This window comes from Hemitrygon akajei, chromosome 31 (assembly GCF_048418815.1).
Source record: "Hemitrygon akajei chromosome 31, sHemAka1.3, whole genome shotgun sequence".
NCBI lineage: Eukaryota > Metazoa > Chordata > Chondrichthyes > Myliobatiformes > Dasyatidae > Hemitrygon > Hemitrygon akajei.
In genome coordinates this window covers 4126540-4146232 of record NC_133154.1, presented here as the reverse complement: position 1 = coordinate 4146232, position 19693 = coordinate 4126540, and the positions used below count along the sequence as shown (strand labels likewise).

The 19693-nt window shown below is 45.1% G+C and overlaps 1 protein-coding gene across 1 annotated transcript in view; it reads right to left on the bottom strand.

The window, feature by feature from the left end:
• tmprss6 (transmembrane serine protease 6) overlaps positions 1–19693 on the bottom strand; it is a 104797-nt gene that overhangs the window by 49348 nt on the left and 35756 nt on the right. The window contains exons 5-9 of the mRNA XM_073033984.1: positions 18039–18199; positions 15015–15056; positions 10184–10388; positions 4579–4715; positions 1219–1331 (exon numbers count right to left, since the gene is read on the bottom strand). Of these exons, the coding sequence (XP_072890085.1) occupies positions 1219–1331; positions 4579–4715; positions 10184–10388; positions 15015–15056; positions 18039–18199 (658 nt within the window). The remainder of the gene's footprint in view (positions 1–1218; positions 1332–4578; positions 4716–10183; positions 10389–15014; positions 15057–18038; positions 18200–19693) is intronic.

Genomic DNA, 19693 nt, shown 5'->3' with positions numbered 1-19693 from the left:
AGGGAGGGCTTTACCTGTGATTGGCTGGGCCATATCCACTACTTTCTGTAGGAATTTCCATTCAAGGGCATTGGTGATTCCATACCAGGCTGTGATGCAGTAAGTCAACATACTCTCCACTACACATCTCTAAAACATGTCAATGTTTTAGATGTTAAGCCAAATATTTGTGAACTCCTTAGAGGCACTGCCATGTTTTCTTTGTAATTGCACTTACGTGCTGGCATCAGGACAGGTTTTCCAAAATAATGATGTCGAGGGATTTAAAGTTTCTGATCCTCCAATGAGGACTTGCTCGTGGACCTCTGGTTTCCTCATCCCGAAGTCAATAATCATCTTTCTGGTCTTGTTGGCATTGAGTGAGGGGTTCTTGTTGTGACACCACTCAGCCAGATTTTCAATCTCCCTTCTCTGTGCTGATTTACCACCATCTTTGATTCTGCCAACGTCAGTGATGTAATTAGCAAACCTGAATATGGTGTTGGAGCTGTGCTTAACCACACAGTCCTAAGTGTAAGGTGAGTAGAGCAGGGGCTAAACATTCAGCCTCGTGTTGCACCAGTGCTGATGGAGATTGTGGAGGAGATGTTATTGCTAAGCCAAACTGACTGGCATCTGCGAGTGAGGAAATGGAGGATCCAACTGTGCAAGGAGGTCTTGAGGCCAAGGTTTTGAAGCTTATTGATTAGTTTTGAGGGGATGATAGTATTGAATGCTGAGCTGTAATCGATAAAGATGCATCTTTGCTGTCCAGATGTTCCAGGGTTGAGTGAGATAGCATCTGCTGTGGCCCTGTTGCTCTGGTAGGTAAACTGGAGTGGCTTCAAGTTGCTTCTCATGCAGGAGTTGATCTGTTTCTTTGCCATCCTCTCAAAAGACTTCATTACTGTGGATGTAAGTACTACAGTTACTACCCTCAACTATCAGGCTCTTGAACAAAGGGGATAACTTCACTCAACTTCACTTATCCCATCACTGAACTGTTCCCACAACCTATGGACTAACTTTCTTTATTATCGTCATTTCTTTAATTTTGCATTTGCATAGTTTGTTTTCGGCACACTGGTTGAACGCCCAAGCTGCGGCAGCCTTTCATTGACTCCGTTGTGGTGACTATTCCATTATGAGTATGCCCACAGGAAAACGATTCTCAAGACGTGTGTGTACTTCGATGACAGATTCACTTTGAAATTGAGTGTTGGTGTGCAGGTCACTTACAGTGAAGTACCAAATACAGTGGGCATTGGGCGGGTAATAACTCGGAAAGTACGGCGTGCTGCAATTGCCTTGAATGCCCCATTCTTCTCTCAAGGTGATATTCGCGAAGCATTCTGAAATAAGAATAAAACAAAGCCATAAGAATTTAATTTGCACATTTAAATTGGCCACCCAGCTACAGGAAGAATGGAACTGAGCTGAAGGGGGACACAGGAAGGATGTTGCCCAGACTGGAGTTACGAGGAGAGATTGAGTAGGCTGGACATAAAACACAAGAGGTTCTGAAGATGGTGGAAACCCAGAGCAACACATGAAATGCTGGAGAAACTCAGCAGGTCAGGCAGCATCTATAGAGAGGAATAAACAGTCGACAGTTCGGGCCTCGGCCACTGATCAGGACTTTTATTCCATTAAGATTAACAGCCTGAGAGCCCACACTCAATGATTTCGAAACAGCTTCTTCCCCTCCATCTGATTTCTGAATGGACAGTGAACCCATGAACACCCCCTCACTACTCTTGTTCACTTTCTGCACAACTTCAGGAACCAGTGGACTCACTTTCAAGGACTCTTCATCTCACGTTCTCGATGTTTAGTGCTTATTTATTTGTTGTTATTATTATTTCTTTTTGTATTTGCACAGAATGTTGTCTCTTGTACACTGGTTGTTTGTCTGTCCTGTTGGAGATGGTCTTTCATTGATTCTACAGTGCTTCTTGTATTCATTGTGAATGCCCGCAAGAAAATTCACAGTTCAGGGTTGTACATGGTGGCGTGTAGTGGCTATAAAAGGTATTCCCCCTGGAAGTTTTCATGTTTTATAACAATGAACCACAGTGGATTTAATTTGGCTTTTTTTGATACTGCTCAGCAAAAGAAGACTCTTTCATGCCAAAATTAAAGCAGATCTCTACAAAATGTTCTAAATTAATTACAAATATAAAACACAAAATAACTGATTGCATAAGTATTCACCCCTTTAATATCACACACCAAATCATCACTGGTGCAGCCAATTGGTTTCAGAAGTCACATAATTAGTTAAATGGAGTCAAGGTGTTTCAATTGATCGTAGTAAAAATACACCTGTATCTGGAAGGCCCAACTGCAGGTGAGTCAGTACCCTGGCAAAAACTACACCATGAAAAGAACACTCCAAGCAACACAAAGGTTATTAAAAAGCACAAGTCAGGAGATGGATACAAGAACATTTCCAAGTCACTGAATATCCCTTGGAGTACAGTTAAGTCAATCATCAAGAAATGGAAAGAATATGGCGCAGCTGTAAATCTGCCCAGAGCAGGCCGTCCTCAAAAACTGAGTGACTGTGCAAGAAGGGGACTAGTGAGGGAGGCCACCAAGAGGCCTATGACAACTCTGGAAGAGTCACAAGCTTCAGTCGCTCAGATGGGAGAGACTGTGCATACAACAACTGTTGCCCGGATGCTTCACCAGTCACAGCTTTATGGGAGAGTGGCAAAGAGAAAGCCAATGTTGGAAAAAATCTCACATGAAATCTCAGCTAGAGTTTGCCAGGTGGCATGAGGGAGACTCTGAATTCAGCTGGAAGAAGGTTCTGTGGACTAATGAAACCAAAATTGAGCACTTTGGCCATTAAACTAAATGCTATGTTTGGCGTAATCCAAACACCACACATCATCAGAAACTCACCATCCCTATTGTGAAGCATGGTGGTGGCTGCATCGTGCTGTGGGGATGCTTCACTGCAGCAGTCCCTGGAAGGCTTGTGAAGGTAGAGGGTAAAATGAATGCAGCAAAATACAGGGAAATCCTGGAGGAAAACCTGATGCAGTCTGCAAGAGAACTGCGACTTGGGAGAAAATTTGTTTTCCAGCAAGACAATGACCCCAAGCATAAAGCCAAAGCTATACAGGAATGGCTTAAAAACAATTAAGTTAATGTCCTGGAATGGTCAAGTCAGAGTCCAGACCTCAATTCATCTGAGAATTTGTGGCTGGACTTGAAAAAGGCTCTTCACTCACGATCCTCATGCAACCTGACAGAGCTTGGACAGTTTTGTAAAGAAGAATGGGGAAAAATTGCAGTGTCCAGATGTGCAAAGCTGATAGAGACCTATCCACACAGACTCAAGGCTATAATTGCTGCCAAAGGTGCATCTACCAAATACTGACTTTAAACGGTTGAATACTTAACGTAATAGTTATTTTGTGTTTTATATTTGGGTTTAATCTAGACCACTTTGTGAAGATCTGTTTGCACTTTGTCACAAGAGTCTTTTTCAGTTGAACTGTGTCAAAAAAGTACAAATTAATTCCACTGCGATTCAATGTTGTAAAACAATAAAACATGAAAACTTCCGGGGGGGGGGGGGGGGTGAATACTTTTTACAGGCACTGTATATGTACCTTGATAATAAATTTACTTTGAACTTAAAATGTGTGTGTGTGTGCGTGTGTGTGTGTGTGTGTGTGTGTGTGTGTGTGTGTGTGTGTGTGTATTCTTATAATTTATGGTATATTTTTTGTATATTTAATGAATGAATGAAATTTTATTTTGGTCAGTACAAACATAACAAAAGCATCATTTTCAACAATGATTTTATAAGACAAAATATGAAATATTGCAATTGTTGCTGCCACAAAACAACAAATTCTATGACATATGCCAGTGATATTATTGATAAATATTATTAATGAGCTGTTACAGGAAGTGGTAGTGGTAGAGGCAGGAAAAATTACAATATTTAAAATAATATTTTGAGAGGTAATAGATAGGGAAGGGTTATTGATAACCATCATAAGTGGCTTCGTTATAGACTAGATGGGCTGAAGGGCCTATTCTGTGCTGTACTCTATGACTCCATTAAACATGATTCTGAATTCTGGTTAATAATTCTGAATTATGACGATGACAAGTTTATAAAATCACGAGGGGCAGAGACAAAGTAGCTAGTTGGTCTTCCTTGCAAGGAAGGAAAGTCTAGACATAGAGGGCACAGCTTTGAGGTGAGCGGGAAAAATGCTAAAGGACATCGGAGAGGCATGAGAGGCAGGTAAGTGAATGGAACGAGCTGTTATAGGAAGTGGTAGAGGCAGGAAAAGTTACAACATTTAAAAAAATATTTGGATAGGAAAGGGTTAGATGGGTACAGACCATAGATGGGCCAAAGGGCCAGTTTCCGTATTGTATCATCTTATAAAATAAAGGGACAGAGTTAAGTTTCTCTGAGGCTCAACAATAAACAATTACCGACTGGAGGAGACTGTTCAGCAGGATCAGAGTGAATGCTTCCGTACCGTTCCCTCTCCTTGGTGAGATCAGGGTGGGAGAGAGTGTGAGTGTGGTTATGCAGACAGACAGCAGGCATTAGTTTCTCACCTGGCATTGGCAGAGCCTGTGCCGAGAATCTGAAGGTCTGAGAGCTGCTGTAACGTCCCTCCTTCCAGACAATGGACATGACGTTACTGGACGAGAGGATTTCCACTGCTGGTTCGTGCCAGTTGCATTTGTACAGGCTGGATGGAGAGAGGACAGAACTGTTGAAAGTGGCAGAAGCAAGAAACCATAGGGAGGCCCCTCAGGCCCACAACTCAGTTAGATCCAGACTTCTGGATCTCCACTCCACCTACGTCTCCTAGGAATCATCCATCTCCACTTCCAGTGCTCGCAGCCTAATCAGCCCGTGGAGGTTGGAGGGAGTTCCTCACTGACTCTGTGAGGAGGCCCCTGGTGCTGCTGTGAAGGCCCCAGCTCTAGATTGGATGCGAAGGCCCTCCCCCAACCCTGTACACTATGGAGAATTCAATGGTTCAAAGTTTCACTTATAACTCTGAAATTCTTCTTCTCCATAATTCTTCCTCTCAACCTCCCATAAGACATCTCAATCACATCATTTACTTTCAGTCACACTGAACAAACTGGTCCAGGTGAACTCTCCCCCTAATTTAACTCTTTCAGCAGGATCTGACTGACATAATCAGAGTCAGTTGTAACAGGATGTTCCAGCTCCTGTACTTTGTGCCCTCGTTAATGAAGGTAAACATGCCAAATGCCTTCTTCACCACTGAATCTAGCTACACCACCACTTTCAATGGACTATGAACATAACCCTTAACCTCCCTGTTCCAGAGTCCTGCCACTTACATTTAATTCCTGCGCCAGACTTTTAATCCCACACAAATACAACTGCAGATGCTGTGGATCAAAGAATACGTACACGACGCTGGAAGAACTCAGCAGGTAGGGCAGCATCCGTGAGAAAAGAGTAGTCAATGTTTCGGGCCGAGACCCTTCATCAGGAATCCCACACTTTGCACGTGGCTGGCCTAGTTTGGGCTTGAAAGATTAGCTTTATTTGCCACAGATACATCAAAACATACTGTGCAATGGACAGTCCGAAGAGGTAAGTGTTGGCACACTTCCGACGGCAGCGTAACATGCTGCAACTCCTTAACCCTAATTGGAATGTGGGAGAGAACTGGAGCACTCAATGGAAACCCACAGTCACAGGGAGAACGTACAAACTCCTTACAGGCAGTGGAAGGAATGGAATCGTGGTCAGTGATTGCTGGCGGTGAAAGGCGAGTTTGCTAACCGCCACTCCTTCAGTCCCACGAACAGCAGCCATTGGGAACACGGGACAGAATTCCGGGATATCCAGGTGATGTCTCAGAGTTCCCCTGGAGACCCACTCCACAATCACAGATTGAAAATAAAAATGAGAAGTGATAATGGCAGGTGGGACATTAACTGTCTAGACTTTAACACTCCTCTCTCCTATTCCAACCTCACTTGGCTCTCCTCCTCTCCCTCTACACCGATCCTAACCTCACCATCAAACCCGCAGATAAGGAGGTGCTGTAGTGGCCTGGTGAACTGACTTCTACCTTGCTGAGGCCCGGCGCCAACTCACAGACAACACCTCTTAATTACCCCTCGAACAGGATCCCACTAAGAAACACCAGGCCATTGTCTTCCACACCATCACCAACCTTACTGACTCTGGGGATCTCCCATCCACCACCAACCTCATTGTTCCCGCACCCTGCGCTTCTACCTCCTACCCAAAATCTACAAACCCATAGTTGCAGCTTGTTCCTGCCTCACTGAACTCATATCGGTTTACCTCGACTCTGTTTAATCTCCCCTAGTTCAGCCCCTTCCTACCTACATCCGTGATACCTCACACGCTCTCGATATTTTCTAGGATTTCAGGTTACCTGGCTCCATCATCTTATTTTCACTACAGATGTCCGGTTCCTGTACACCTCCATCCCCCACCAGGAAGGCCTCAAACTCTCTGCTTCTTTCTGGACACCAGACATAAGCAGTTCCCCTTCACCACCACTCTCCTCTGCCTAGTGGAACTTATCTTCACTCTAAATAATTTCTCCTTTGGGTCATCCCGTTTCCTTCAACCAAAAGGGGTAGCCATGGGCACTTGCATGGGTCCCAGCTATGCCTGCCTGTTTGTCGGCCATGTGGAACAGTCTATATTCCAAGCCTACACTGGTGACCACCCTGCACTTTTCCTACGCTACATTGACGACTGCATTGGCACTGCTTCCTACACCCATGCTGAACTTGGCGATTTTATCCACTTTGCCCTCCCCTCAAATTCACCTCCGACACTTCCCTTCCCTATCTCACTATCTCTATCTCTGGAGACAGCTTATCCACTGATGTCTATTACAAACCCACAGACTCTCACAGCTGCCTGGACTAGACCTCGTCCCACACTGCCACTTGTAAAAACACCATCCCCTTCTCTCAATTCCTCCTACTCCGCCGCATCTGCTCTTGAGATGAGGCTTTTCATTATAGAACGGAGGAGATGGCCTCCTTTTTCAAAGAAAGGGGCTTCCCTTCCTCCACCATCAACTCTGCCCTCAACTACAACTCTTCAATTTCAATTGCCTTTCCTCCACCCACTTTCTGCAGGGATCACTCCCTATGCAACTTTCTTGTCCATTCGTCTCTCCCCACTGATCTCCCTCCTAGCACTTATCCTTGCAAGCGGAACGAGTGCTACACCTCCTCCCTCACTACCATTCAGGGCCCCAAACAGTCCTTCCAGGTGAGGTGACACTTCACCTGTGAGCCTGTTGGGGGGGGTCATATACTGTGCTCAGTGCTCCTGGTGGGTGGCCTCCTGTACATCAGTGAGACCCGACGTAGACTGGGCGACCGCCTTGCCGAGCACCTACACTCTGTCCGCCAGAACAAACTGGATCCCCCGGTGGCCGCCCATTTTAATTCCACTTCCCATTCCGATGTCAATCCATGGCTTCCTTCACTGTTGGTATAAGGCCATATTTAGGTTTGAGGAACAACACCTTATATTCCATTCGGGTAGCCTCCAACCTGATGGTATGAACGTCGATTTCTCAAAATGCCAGTAATGCCTCTCCCCCACCCTCACCATTTCCCATCCCCTCATTGCCTCTCTCCATGGCCTTCTGTCTCTTTCACCAATCAACTTCCTAGCTCTTTGCTTCATTCCTTCCCCTCCAAGTTTCCCCTATCACCTGGTGTTTCTCTCTCCCCTCCCCACACCTCTCGAATCTACTCCTCAGCCTTTTCTCTCCGGTCCTGCCGAAGGGTCTCGGCCCGAAATGTCGACTGTACTTTTTCCCCACAGATGCTGCCTGGCCTGCTGAGTTCCTCCAGCATTTTGTGTGCGTTGCTCAGATTTCCAGCATCTGCAGATTGTCTTTTGCTTGAGAAATGATAAGCCTGGGGGAATGGGTGACTGGTTTGATCTCTGGAGGCTGGGATTAGATAGATAGATAGATACTTTATTCATCCCTATGGGGAAATTCAACTTTTTTTCCAATGTCCCATACACTTGTTGTAGCAAAACTAATTACATACAATACTTAACTCAGTAAAAAATATGATATGCATCTAAATCACTATCTCAAAAAGCATTAATAATAGCTTTTAAAAAGTTCTTAAGTCCTGGCGGTAGAATTGTAAAGCCTAATGGCATTGGGGAGTATTGACCTCTTCATCCTGTCTGAGGAGCATTGCATCGATAGTAACCTGTCGCTGAAACTGCTTCTCTGTCTCTGGATGGTGCTATGTAGAGGATGTTCAGAGTTATCCATAATTGACCGTAGCCTACTCAGCGCCCTTCGCTCAGCTACCGATGTTAAACCCTCCAGTACTTTGCCCACGACAGAGCCCGCCTTCCTTACCAGCTTATTAAGACATGAGGCATCCCTCTTCTTAATGCTTCCTCCCCAACACGCCACCACAAAGAAGAGGGCGCTCTCCACAACTGACCTATAGAACATCTTCAGCATCTCACTACAGACATTGAATGACGCCAACCTTCTTAGGAAGTACAGTCGACTCTGTGCCTTCCTGCACAAGGCATCTGTGTTGGCAGTCCAGTCTAGCTTCTCGTCTAACTGTACTCCCAGATACTTGTAGGTCTTAACCTGCTCCACACATTCTCCATTAATGATCACTGGCTCCATATGAGGCCTAGATCTCCTAGATTATTGTCAGTGACACGGAATTGGATCCTGCAAGATTTTATGGAATACAAATCAATAGCACAGGTTAACAGCCTGGTTCATTCCCATCCTTCAGGGATCAAAATCACAGGGAACAAGTTCAAAGTAAATTTATTATCAAAGCACATATCTGTCACCATATACAGCCCTGAGATTCACTTTCCTGTGGGTATTCACAGTAAATACAAGAAACCAATAGAATCAATGAAAGATCACACCCAACAGGACAATCATTTTTAAAGACTCTTCATCTCATGCTCTTGATATTCATTGCTCATCTATTTATTATTATTATTTCTTACTTTGTATTTGTACAGCTTGTTGTCTTCTGCACTCTGGTTGAATCCTAGTTGGGCAGTTATAGTTACTATTCTATAGATTTGCTGAGTATGCCCACAAAAAATGAACCTCAGGTTTGTATATGGTGACATAAATATACTTTGATAATAGAATTTACTTTGAACAGACCAACAATGTGCAAAACACAGCAAACTTTTTGCAAATATAAAAAGAAAGACTAATAATAATAATAAATAAGCAATAAATCTTGAGAGCATGAGGTTAAGATTCCCTGAAAGTGTGTCTAAAGGCTGTGGGAGCAGTTCTGTGATGGGCGGGTGAAATTGAATGAAGCAGTCCCTTCTGATTCAAGAACTATCAGAAATCGGAGATGGAAAGAGACTTGGGAGTCCTTGTGTAGGATTTCTGAATGGTTATCTTGCAGGTTGAGTGGGTGGTAAGGAAGGAAATTGCAGTGTTGGCATTCATTTCGAGAGGATTAGAATATAAAAGCAAGCACGTAATGCTGAGGCTTTATAAAGCACTGGTCAGACCGCACATGGAATATTGTGAGCAGCTTCAGACCCCATATCTAAAAAAAAATGTGTTAGCATTGGAAAAAGTCCAGAGGAGGTTCACCAGAATGATCCCAGGAATGAAAGAGTTCACATACGAGGAGAGTTTGATGGCTCTGGGCCTGTACTTGCTGGAGTTTAAAAGAATGAGGGTGGATCCATTGAAAGGCCTAGATAGAGTGGGTGTGGAGAGGACGTTTCCTAGTCTGGGACCAGAGGGCACAGCCTCAGAATAGAAGACGTCGAAGTGGAATTTCCTTAGAGAAAAGATGATGAAACTGTGGAAATCATTGCTGTAGATGGCTGTGGAGGCCAAGTCATAGGTTCTAAGGGTGTCAAACGTTACGGAAGAAGACAGGAGAATGGAGTTAAGAGGGGAAATAAATCAGCCAGAGCAGACTTGTTGAGCCATATGGCCTGATTCTGCTCCTATGTCCACTGGTCTTCATTCACTCTCATCTACATGTGACTTCTGACCCACCAAATGCACTCCTGGTTACGGGGAAGGGGGTGACGTGGTGGGGAGGAAGGCATACTTAGACGACGAGCAGTTATTGACAGTGTTCCCTGTGCCAATGACTGGAGAGGTAATGAACAGCGACTCACGAGGTGAGGAGGTCCATGTGGCTGACCGTGACCTCGTTGAACACCAAGATGCGGTCCTGGCAGTAGTCTTTCACCCATTCCAGCCTCAGCTTGAGAAGGTGCCCCGCGGGACCTTGCAGGTGCCAGAGGCAGCTCTTGTAGCTGGTGTCAGGGCTGCTCAGACTGGTGCTCTCTGCGGTGCCGATGAAGTTATAATTGTGGCATTCTGCAGGCGAGGAAAGGACGGGTAGATGCGAGTCCGAAGAGAAGAAAAGGCAACTTTTAAAGTCAAAAGGTTTCAAAGTTTCAAGTACATTCTATTATCCAAGTACATATGTGTCACCATATACAATCAGAGATTCATTTCCCTGTGGCATTCACAGTAGATCTATAGAAAAGTAACTACGACTTCAATGAAAGATCACCCAGAGTGCAAAAGACAACAAACTGTGTAAATGCAAATATAAATAAATATCAAGAACATGAAATAAAGAGTCCTTAAAGTGAGATCATTGGTTGTGGGAACATCTCAATGGATGGGCAAGTGAGTGTAGTTTTCCCTTTTGTTCAGGAGCCTGATGGTTGAGGGGTAGTAACTGTTCTTGAACCTGGTGGTGTGAGACCTGAGGCTCCTGTACCTTCTACCTGATTGCAGCAGTGAGAAGAGAGCCTGGCCTGGGTGCTGAGGATCTCTGATGATGGATGCTGCTTTCCTACGACAGCGTTTCATGTAGGCGTGCTCACTGGTTGGGAGGGTTTTACCCATGACGGAGTGGACTAAATCCACGACCTTTTGTAGGATTTTCCCATTCAAAGGCATCGTGAATTGGTCACATGGGTGTAACTGAGTGGCGTGGGCTCAATGCGTTGGAAAGGTCTGTTCCTGCGATGTAATCTCTAAATAAATAAATTGCCTATTGCAGTTGTCGAGCGATCCAGTGAATATAATAACGATAGAAAACATACAACCACCCTGAAATCTCTACCTCCAAAACATGTGCCCTGGCGCTCTGGATCTGACCCCGTCTCTAGCTCCCTCTCTGCACATCTAACTAACTCACATTCTGAACCAATGAATAAACCAAGTGCTGGACAGCCACGATTTCTGACCAATCAGATGCCAGATTATTGGGGTCATACTGTTCTTGGCAAGGTATCTTCCTACCCTCAATGGGAAGTGATGCCAATCAATTTTCTGACCCTTGGAAAATGGAGACCATAGGTGTCTCTCTGTCATACAGAACATTTTTTGTGATCAAAGTTAAACTTAGAAGATTTATTTAGAACACAAGAAGTAGGCATAGCAGCAGAAGTAGGCCATTCAGCCCATTGAGTCTGCTCTGCCATTCTATCATGGCTTATCTATTTTCCCTCTCAACCCCATTCTCGGCTTGTGAACTTTTTGTCTTTCAGCCATCCAAGGCAGTGAGATATTTTTGCAGTCCACCTAGTGACTCGTTAACAGGAAGACTGGAGTTGGGTATATCTGAACCTTTGTGGAAAGAGGAAAGAATAGAACTAAAAGCACAAAAACAGAAACTTCAGAACACAGTGGGTTTTCGTTAATTGGGACACATTGGAACCTCTACATTTCGGCCCAATTAAATGGCTGCCTCAATTAGCCAAAGTTTCATGCAAATAGTTAAAAAGGTATTAAAAAAAAGACAAGCTGAGAAACAAATTATGTATTTAAATTAAATACAGAATACATTAGAACACTCCCAATATTACCAGAGTACTATAAAACTGTATTAGTCCCTAATAGTTATCGACTGAAGAATTCATCCAGTGTATGCAATGAACAAAATCAGTGCGGATATCTAGTGCAGTTAATGGACTGCCTTCGTACAATACTATCAACGGTTGCACACTCCAAATCTTCATTTTCATTGTAATATTGAAGATGATTGTTGATACCTTCAAATTCTCCATATTTCCTAACTTGTTGAGGTAATGAAATCATTTCATTTTCCCTCCTGGCAGTTTCTAGCATCTCCGAGCCTGAATGCTTGAAACCACAGTGAGCAAAACGGTTCTGAATTGTCTTTCTGCATATTTCTCACCAACAGTCAGTGGCAAAAATCTCTGCTTTTAGAACACCTGACACCATTTAAAACCTGTTTGCTCTAAGCATGGTGTAGTGTCTAACAGCCACACAAGTGGAGGTGACTGACGCTGGTTAGAACCTGTTTGGCAATAGTCCGCCACCCCAATTAGGCAGTGTGGTGTCCAAATAAACAGAGGGAATCCTGGCAATTTTCTCAATGGGTTTTTGCTCTTTAAGAGTTGTAAATGCTACCCCGATTAACCAATAACCCAATTAACCAGAATCGACAGTAAATTAGCATTTTGAAACAAACAACAATATACACGCCTAAGTGATGTTAAGTCTGTGTTACGCTTGTATTGTACTATGCTTGTGACAACAATAAACTTACCTATACATAGAACATTACAGTATAGAACAGGCCCTTCAGCCCATGATGCAGTGCTGACCTTTTAGCCTACTTTAAGATCAGTCTAACCCTTCCCTCTGACATAATCCTCCATTTTTCTATCATCCACATGCCTATTTAAGAGTTTCTTAAATGCCCCTAATGTGTCTGCCTGTAGCACCACCCATCACTCACTTTGTAAAGAAGTTACTTCTGACATTCCTCCCTATACTTTCCTCTGCCCACCTTAAAATTATGCCCCCCTTGTATTGGCCATTTGTGCCCCGGAGGAAAAAAGTCTCTGGATATCCACTCTATCGATCCTCTTGTCAATCTTATACACCTCTATAAAGTCACCTCTTACCCCCCTTCACTACAAAGAGAAAAGCCTGAGCTCACTCAGCCTATCCTCATGAGACACGCTCTCTAGTCCAGGCAGCGTCCTGGTATATCTCCTCTGCACCCTCTCCAATCCAGACAGCGTCCTGGTAAATCTCCTCTGCACCCTCTCCAATCCAGACAGCGTCCTGGTAAATCTCCTCTGCACCCTCTCCAATCCAGACAGCGTCCTGGTAAATCTCCTCTGCACCCTCTCCAATCCAGACAGCGTCCTGGCAAATCTCCTCTGCACCCTCTCCAATCCAGACAGCGTCCTGGTAAATCTCCTCTGCACCCTCTCCAATCCAGACAGCGTCCTGGTAAATCTCCTCTGCACCCTCTCCAATCCAGACAGCGTCCTGGTAGATCTCCTCTGCACCCTCTCCAATCCAGACAGCGTCCTGGTAAATCTCCTCTGCACCCTCTCCAATCCAGACAGCGTCCTGGTAAATCTCCTCTGCACCCTCTCCAATCCAGACAGCGTCCTGGTAAATCTCCTCTGCACCCTCTCCAATCCAGACAGCATCCTGGTAAATCTCCTCTGCACCCTCTCCAATCCAGGCAGCATCCTGGTAAATCTCCTCTGCACCCTCTCCAATCCAGACAGCGTCCTGGTAAATCTCCTCTGCACCCTCTCCAATCCAGGCAGCGTCCTGGTAAATCTCCTCTGCACCCTCTCCAATCCAGACAGCATCCTGGTAAATCTCCTCTGCACCCTCTCCAATCCAGACAGCGTCCTGGTAAATCTCCTCTGCACCCTCTCCAATCCAGACAGCGTCCTGGTAAATCTCCTCTGCACCCTCTCCAATCCAGACAGCGTCCTGGTAAATCTCCTCTGCACCCTCTCCAATCCAGACAGCGTCCTGGTAAATCTCCTCTGCACCCTCTCCAAACTTCCCATTATCTTTGTATTAGCCATTGCTGCCCTGGCTGTCCACTCAAACTATGCCTCCTCAAACTTGAACTAATAAATACAATAAAAGGTACAGTTATTAGATCAAGGCAAAACAGGATGGTGCATAGTGTGATATAATGTAGAGCAAAATGAAATGACAATAATGGAATGGATGCCCATTATCAAGGACCCCAGCACCGAGGCCATGCTCTCTTCACGCTGAAGAGGAAGAAGGTATCTGACGCCACCAGTTTCAGGAAGTTATTACCCCTCAGTCACCAGGCTCATGAACCAAAGGAGATAACTTCACGCACCCTCTCACCCAGATGTTCCTACAGCCTATCGATTCAGTTTCAAGGACTCTTCAGCTCATGTTCTCAATATTTATTGCTTATTTATTTACTTTTTTCTCTTTCTTTAGTATTTGCACAGTTTGTTTTCTTTTCCACACCGGTTGTCCGTCCTGTTGGGTACGGCCTTCCATTGATTCTTTTGTGTTTCTTGTACTTACTGTGAATGCCCACAAGAAAATGAATTTCTGGGTTGTACAGTATTGTGCAAAAGTCTTAGGCACATATATATCGCTAGGGTGCCTAAGACTTTTGCACAGCACTGTAGTAACTTTATGTATTACACTGTACTGCTGCCATAAAACAAAAACAATTTCATGACACATGTCTGATATGGGTCTCTGTTGTGGACCGAGAGTGGGAAAGGGGCAGGGAGAGGGGAATCATGGTTGGGACAAGGGGAGGGAGTAGGAAGCACCGGAGAGACATTCTGTAATGACCAATAAATCAGTTGTCTGGAATCAAATGAGCTTGCCTGGTATCTCAGGGCTGGGTGTGCCTGCACCCACCCCACCCCACCACCTGTCCCCACCCCTCCCATGGCGCTCCACCCTCACCATTCCCAACATCCTTTGCTCCCACCAAACTTACAGACTTGCTCCCTGCTCCACGTTGGCAAATCCAGTACAGTACCCTAGCTGTATAAACCTGCCTAAGACTTTGCACATCGCTGTATATGGTGACATCTATGTACTTCGATAATAAATTTATTTTGAACTTTGAACAGAGAGAAGTAAAGAGTCTGAGAATGCTTCACACCACCGGGAAGTGGTTCTGCTCACCACAGTCCTTACCTGCTGCTGATATCAGGGTCTCAAGTTCATTTTCCAATAGATCTGTCAAAGTAAGAAAGAAATGCGATGTCACTGGTGTTTTATTTAATTTTTAATTTATTCAGAGATACCGCATGGAACAGGCCCTTCTGGCCCTTTCAGGTGCGCCGCCCAGCTACCCCCGATTTAACCCTAGCCTAATCACGGGGCAATTAACCACCAGGCAATACGATAACACCTCACACTTGCCGGCATTAAATTCCCACTGCCATTTTTCAGCTCATTTTTCCAGCTGACCCAGATCCCTCTGCAAGCCAAAATAATCTTCATCCCTGTCCACTACAGCCCCAGGGCGTGGCCTGGATCGCAGAACGTGTCCTCTGAGGAAAGGCTGTGCAAGGAAGGGCTTTCCTCTTTGGAGGGAAAGAGGACAAGAGGTAGAAGGTTATGAAAGGCATAGATAGAGTTGACAGACACTCCTTTTTTTCCTAGAGTGGTAATGGCTAATACTAGAGGATATTCTTTTGAGGTAGGGTTCCCAACCTGGGACCATGACATAAACCCCTGTTTTAAAGTGAGTGGACGGAAATGCTGGGGAGATATCAGAGACTGATTTTTTATACAAGATGTCTAGAACAGGCTGCCGAGGGTGGTGGTAGAGGCAGGTACGTTAGGGGCATTTAACAGACCCTTAGATAGGCAGATGAAAGAAAAATTGAGGGTTTTGGGCTTTGAAGGAGGGAAGAGTTAGATCGATGGCTAAATGATAGGCTCAACATAGTGGGCCAAAGGGCCTGTACTATTCTGTAATGCTCTATGTCCTATAATCCACCCCATCTGTTTGCCTGTATGTTTATTTTTTTTTTATTGAGATACAGTGTTGTACAGGCCCTTCGAGCCACACCGCCCAGCAACTTAGCCCCAGCCTAATCATGGGACCAATTAACCCACCAACCAGTACCTCTCTGGACTGTGGGAGAAAACTGGAGCAGCCACAGATTCCATGGGGAAACGTACAAATTCCTTCCAAGCGGCGATGGGAATTGAACCCGGACTGCCTGTATTGTGAAGCATTGTGCTAACCACTGCGTAACCGTGCTACCCTCTGCCCTTCTACTCCCTGCCTGTACGTGTGTCTGCCCAAATGCCCCAAACATTGCTTTCATATCCATTTCCACCAGCTCTCTTGGCAAAGAAAGGTTCTGACTTTCTACCTTATCTACCCCCCTCAAATGTTTTTATAAACTCTAACAGCCTCTGACCTTCAAGAGAAGACAACCCTAATCCGTGCAGCTTCCGTGTACATCTCATACCCTCTAATCCTGGTGACATACACAAAATGCTAGAGGAACTCCTTGTTTGGATCTCCAGCACCTGCAGATTTTCTCGTTTGTGGTAGCATCCTGGTGAGCCTCTTCAGCCCACTTTCTAAAGCGTCCACACTCAATATCCCGATTGTAGCTTAGCGCCAAACGTTATAGAACTGAAACACGAGGCCATACACCTATGGCGACAGGGCGTCCTGTGGGGGCGTGGTTCATTCTGCTTGTCGAAAGTCACTTTATCATGATTGGTTAGTTTAGAAACTGCAGCTGCTTTTCTCATTGGTTAGCTGCCTGGTGTCCAGTTTCAAATATCCCAGGTATAAAACAGCATGTGGAAGCGGCATTGCTCTCTCTTCCTTTGTCTGAGGCAAGCAGTGCACGTAGCCGTTGGGAAGACATGCTCACTGCGCACTTTCAGCTCAGTATGCTTGTTGAATATTCAACTACTCTGTAACTTGGAGAACATGAATGTTTGGTCGAGTTTTTACTGCTTATGAACATATGACTAATATATTTATTTGCAGTGTTTTCTGTCACACTTGCCTGACTCGCAAACCTGATTTAATGTTACAGAGGGGAAAAGTTTAAGGGAAATGGGAGGGTGTGCAAGCCTTTTATTAGGGAATGGCAGATGCCTGGAATGGACTGCGAGGGATACTGGAAGGGAACAGATAAAATAGTGGCACTCAGTGGAAGAACATGGTGGACCAGGACAATGCAGGGACATGGGCTATTATTATTATTATTATTAAAGCAACACATACAAAATGCTGGAGGAACTCAGCAGGCCAGGCAGCATCCATGGAAGAGAGTACAGTCGACGTTTTGGCCGAGTCCCTTGTTTGTGATTAGATTGTTATTATTAATATCAGTTTTTCTCTTCTTACTGTTTATATTAGTGAAATCATCACCATATGTTTATTTGTGCTGTGTGTTGGTGGTAATGTGTTTTGCACCTCGGCCCTGTTAGGCCATATTCATGTACGGTTGAATGACAATTAATGTTTCAATTTGAACTTCAAACTTTTTAAAAAGGCCATTTGAAAGCTAAGTGGAGGTGCAGGGAAAGAAGGGGTATGGATCACGTACAGCCAGAAGAGAGGTAGTTTAATTTTTCATCGCGTTCAGCACAGACGTCGTAGGTGCAGGGTCTATTTCGAGACACAGTGTGGCAACAGATCCTTCCAACCCAACGAGCCCGTGCTGCCCAACTACACCCATGTGACCAATAAACCTACTAACCTGCACGTCTTTGGAATATGGATGGAAACGGAAGAGAGAGAAACACAGTCGTGGGGAGAATGTACAAGCTCCTTACAGGCAGCAGCGGGAATTGAACCCAGGTTGCTGGTGTTGCAACAGCATTATGTTAACCACTGCGGGCCTGTTCCTGTGCTGCACTGCCTCACGTTCTGAAATTTCAGCAGTGGTCACTGTACTATTGGTGTCCGAGGGGACGGACTTGCAAAGGGTGAAACTTGTTTAGTCATTTATTTCCATTAAAGAAGTCTTCCACAGCCGGTGTTAATCGAGTGCCATGTATTGGCTGCAGGTTATACAATCTGTGCTTCTGTCAGTGGATCTACTTGTGTGGGGGGGGGGGGGGTCGGGTAAATCAAAACGCAGGCAACATTCAATGTAAGACAGACAAATTTCTCTCCCCCCCACCGCCCCCAGCCCCAACAACCTAATTCTCAGGAGAATGCTCAGAGGAACTCACTGCTCATCTTAGTCGATTCCGGCTGGATCTGGTAATCTGTCGATCCTTGAGATTCAAAGAGGTCATTGATCGATGCCTTTACCAAGTCAATGTTGATTTCATTTTCTTCGCTAGTTTTTACTCGGAAGTCCACCCAGAAATATGTCAGTAGGCTGCCCTTCCTGGTGGTGGAGAAGTCCATGTATGAGGGCTTCAAGTTCACGTTCAAGTATCATTCAACCACAAATGCCTACAGCCAAACAAGCAGCGTTCCTCTGGGGCCAAGGAGCAAAACACATTACCAGCAGCACACAGCACAAATAGCATATACGATTACAATTTCAATAAACCATACAGTCACACAAAAAAAAACATACATAGACCAAGCCCCCGAGTTGTCCTGGTCTGGATTGTTCTCCCATCGGCACCTTAACATGGATAGTGATACTAAAGATTGAAGGTTTCATTTCCACATTCCACTGGCAATTCTCTGTCCATGACTACAAGGAACCACAAAGAATCATAAACAGAAGAGATTCTGCAGATGCTGGAAATCCAGTGCACCAAACACAAAACGCTGGAGGATCTCAGGAGGTCAGGCAGCATCGACGGAAATGAATAAACAGTCGATGTTTTAGGCCGAAACCCTTCTTCAGGACTGGAAAAGGAAGGGGAGAGATGCCAGAATAAAAGTTGGGGTTGGAGATGATGGTGGGTGAAGCTAGGTGAGTGGGAAAGGTAAAGGGCTGGAGAAGAAGGAATCTAATAGGAGAGGAGAGTAGACCATGGGAGAAAGGGAAGAAGGGAAGGGCACCAGGGGGAGGTGATAGGCAGAAGAGAAGAGGTAAAAGGCCCAAGTGGGGAATAGAAGAGGGTAAAAAAATTACCAGAAGGAGAAATTGATGTTTATGCCATCATCTTGGAAGCTACCTAGACGGAATACGAGGCGTTGCTCCTCCACCCTGAGAATGGCCTTATCATGAGGCCATGGACTAACATGTCAGACCAGGAATAGAGATGGGAATTAAAATGGTTGGTCACTGGGAAATCCTGCTCTTGATGGAGGGCTCAACAACAGGGTCCCCAATTTACATAGCAGAGAGGAGGCCACATTGGGAGCACCGGTCACAAAAGACAAGCCTAATAGATTCACAGGTGAAGTGTTACCTCACCTGGAAGGACTGCCTGTGGCCTTGAATGGAGGTAAGGAAGGAGGTGAATGGGCAGGTGTAGGATTCAGGTTGCTGGTAGGGATGAGTACCTGGAGGGAGATTAGTAGGGAGGGACGAAGGGAGAAGGAAATTATCCTTGCAGAAAGTGGGCTTGGGGGTGAGGGGAGAAAAAGCTATGCTTGGTGGTAGGATCCCTTTGGAGATGGCGGACATTGTAGAGAATAATGTGTTGGATGTGGAGGCAAAATTGATGAAATTGACGAGTTCAGCATGGGTGCATGAAGCAGTTGTCAATGTAGCATGGGAAGAGTTGAGGAGCATTTCTATGGAAAGTTTGGAAATGGATTGCTCTATGTAGCCAACGAAAAGGAAAGCATAGCTGGGGTCCATGCCGGTGCCAATGGCTACCCCTTGAGTTTGGAGAAAGGAGCTGAGGGTGAGCGTGAGGACCAGTCTAGCAGATGGAGGAGGGAAGTGGTGGAGGGGAATGGTTGGGGCTTTTAT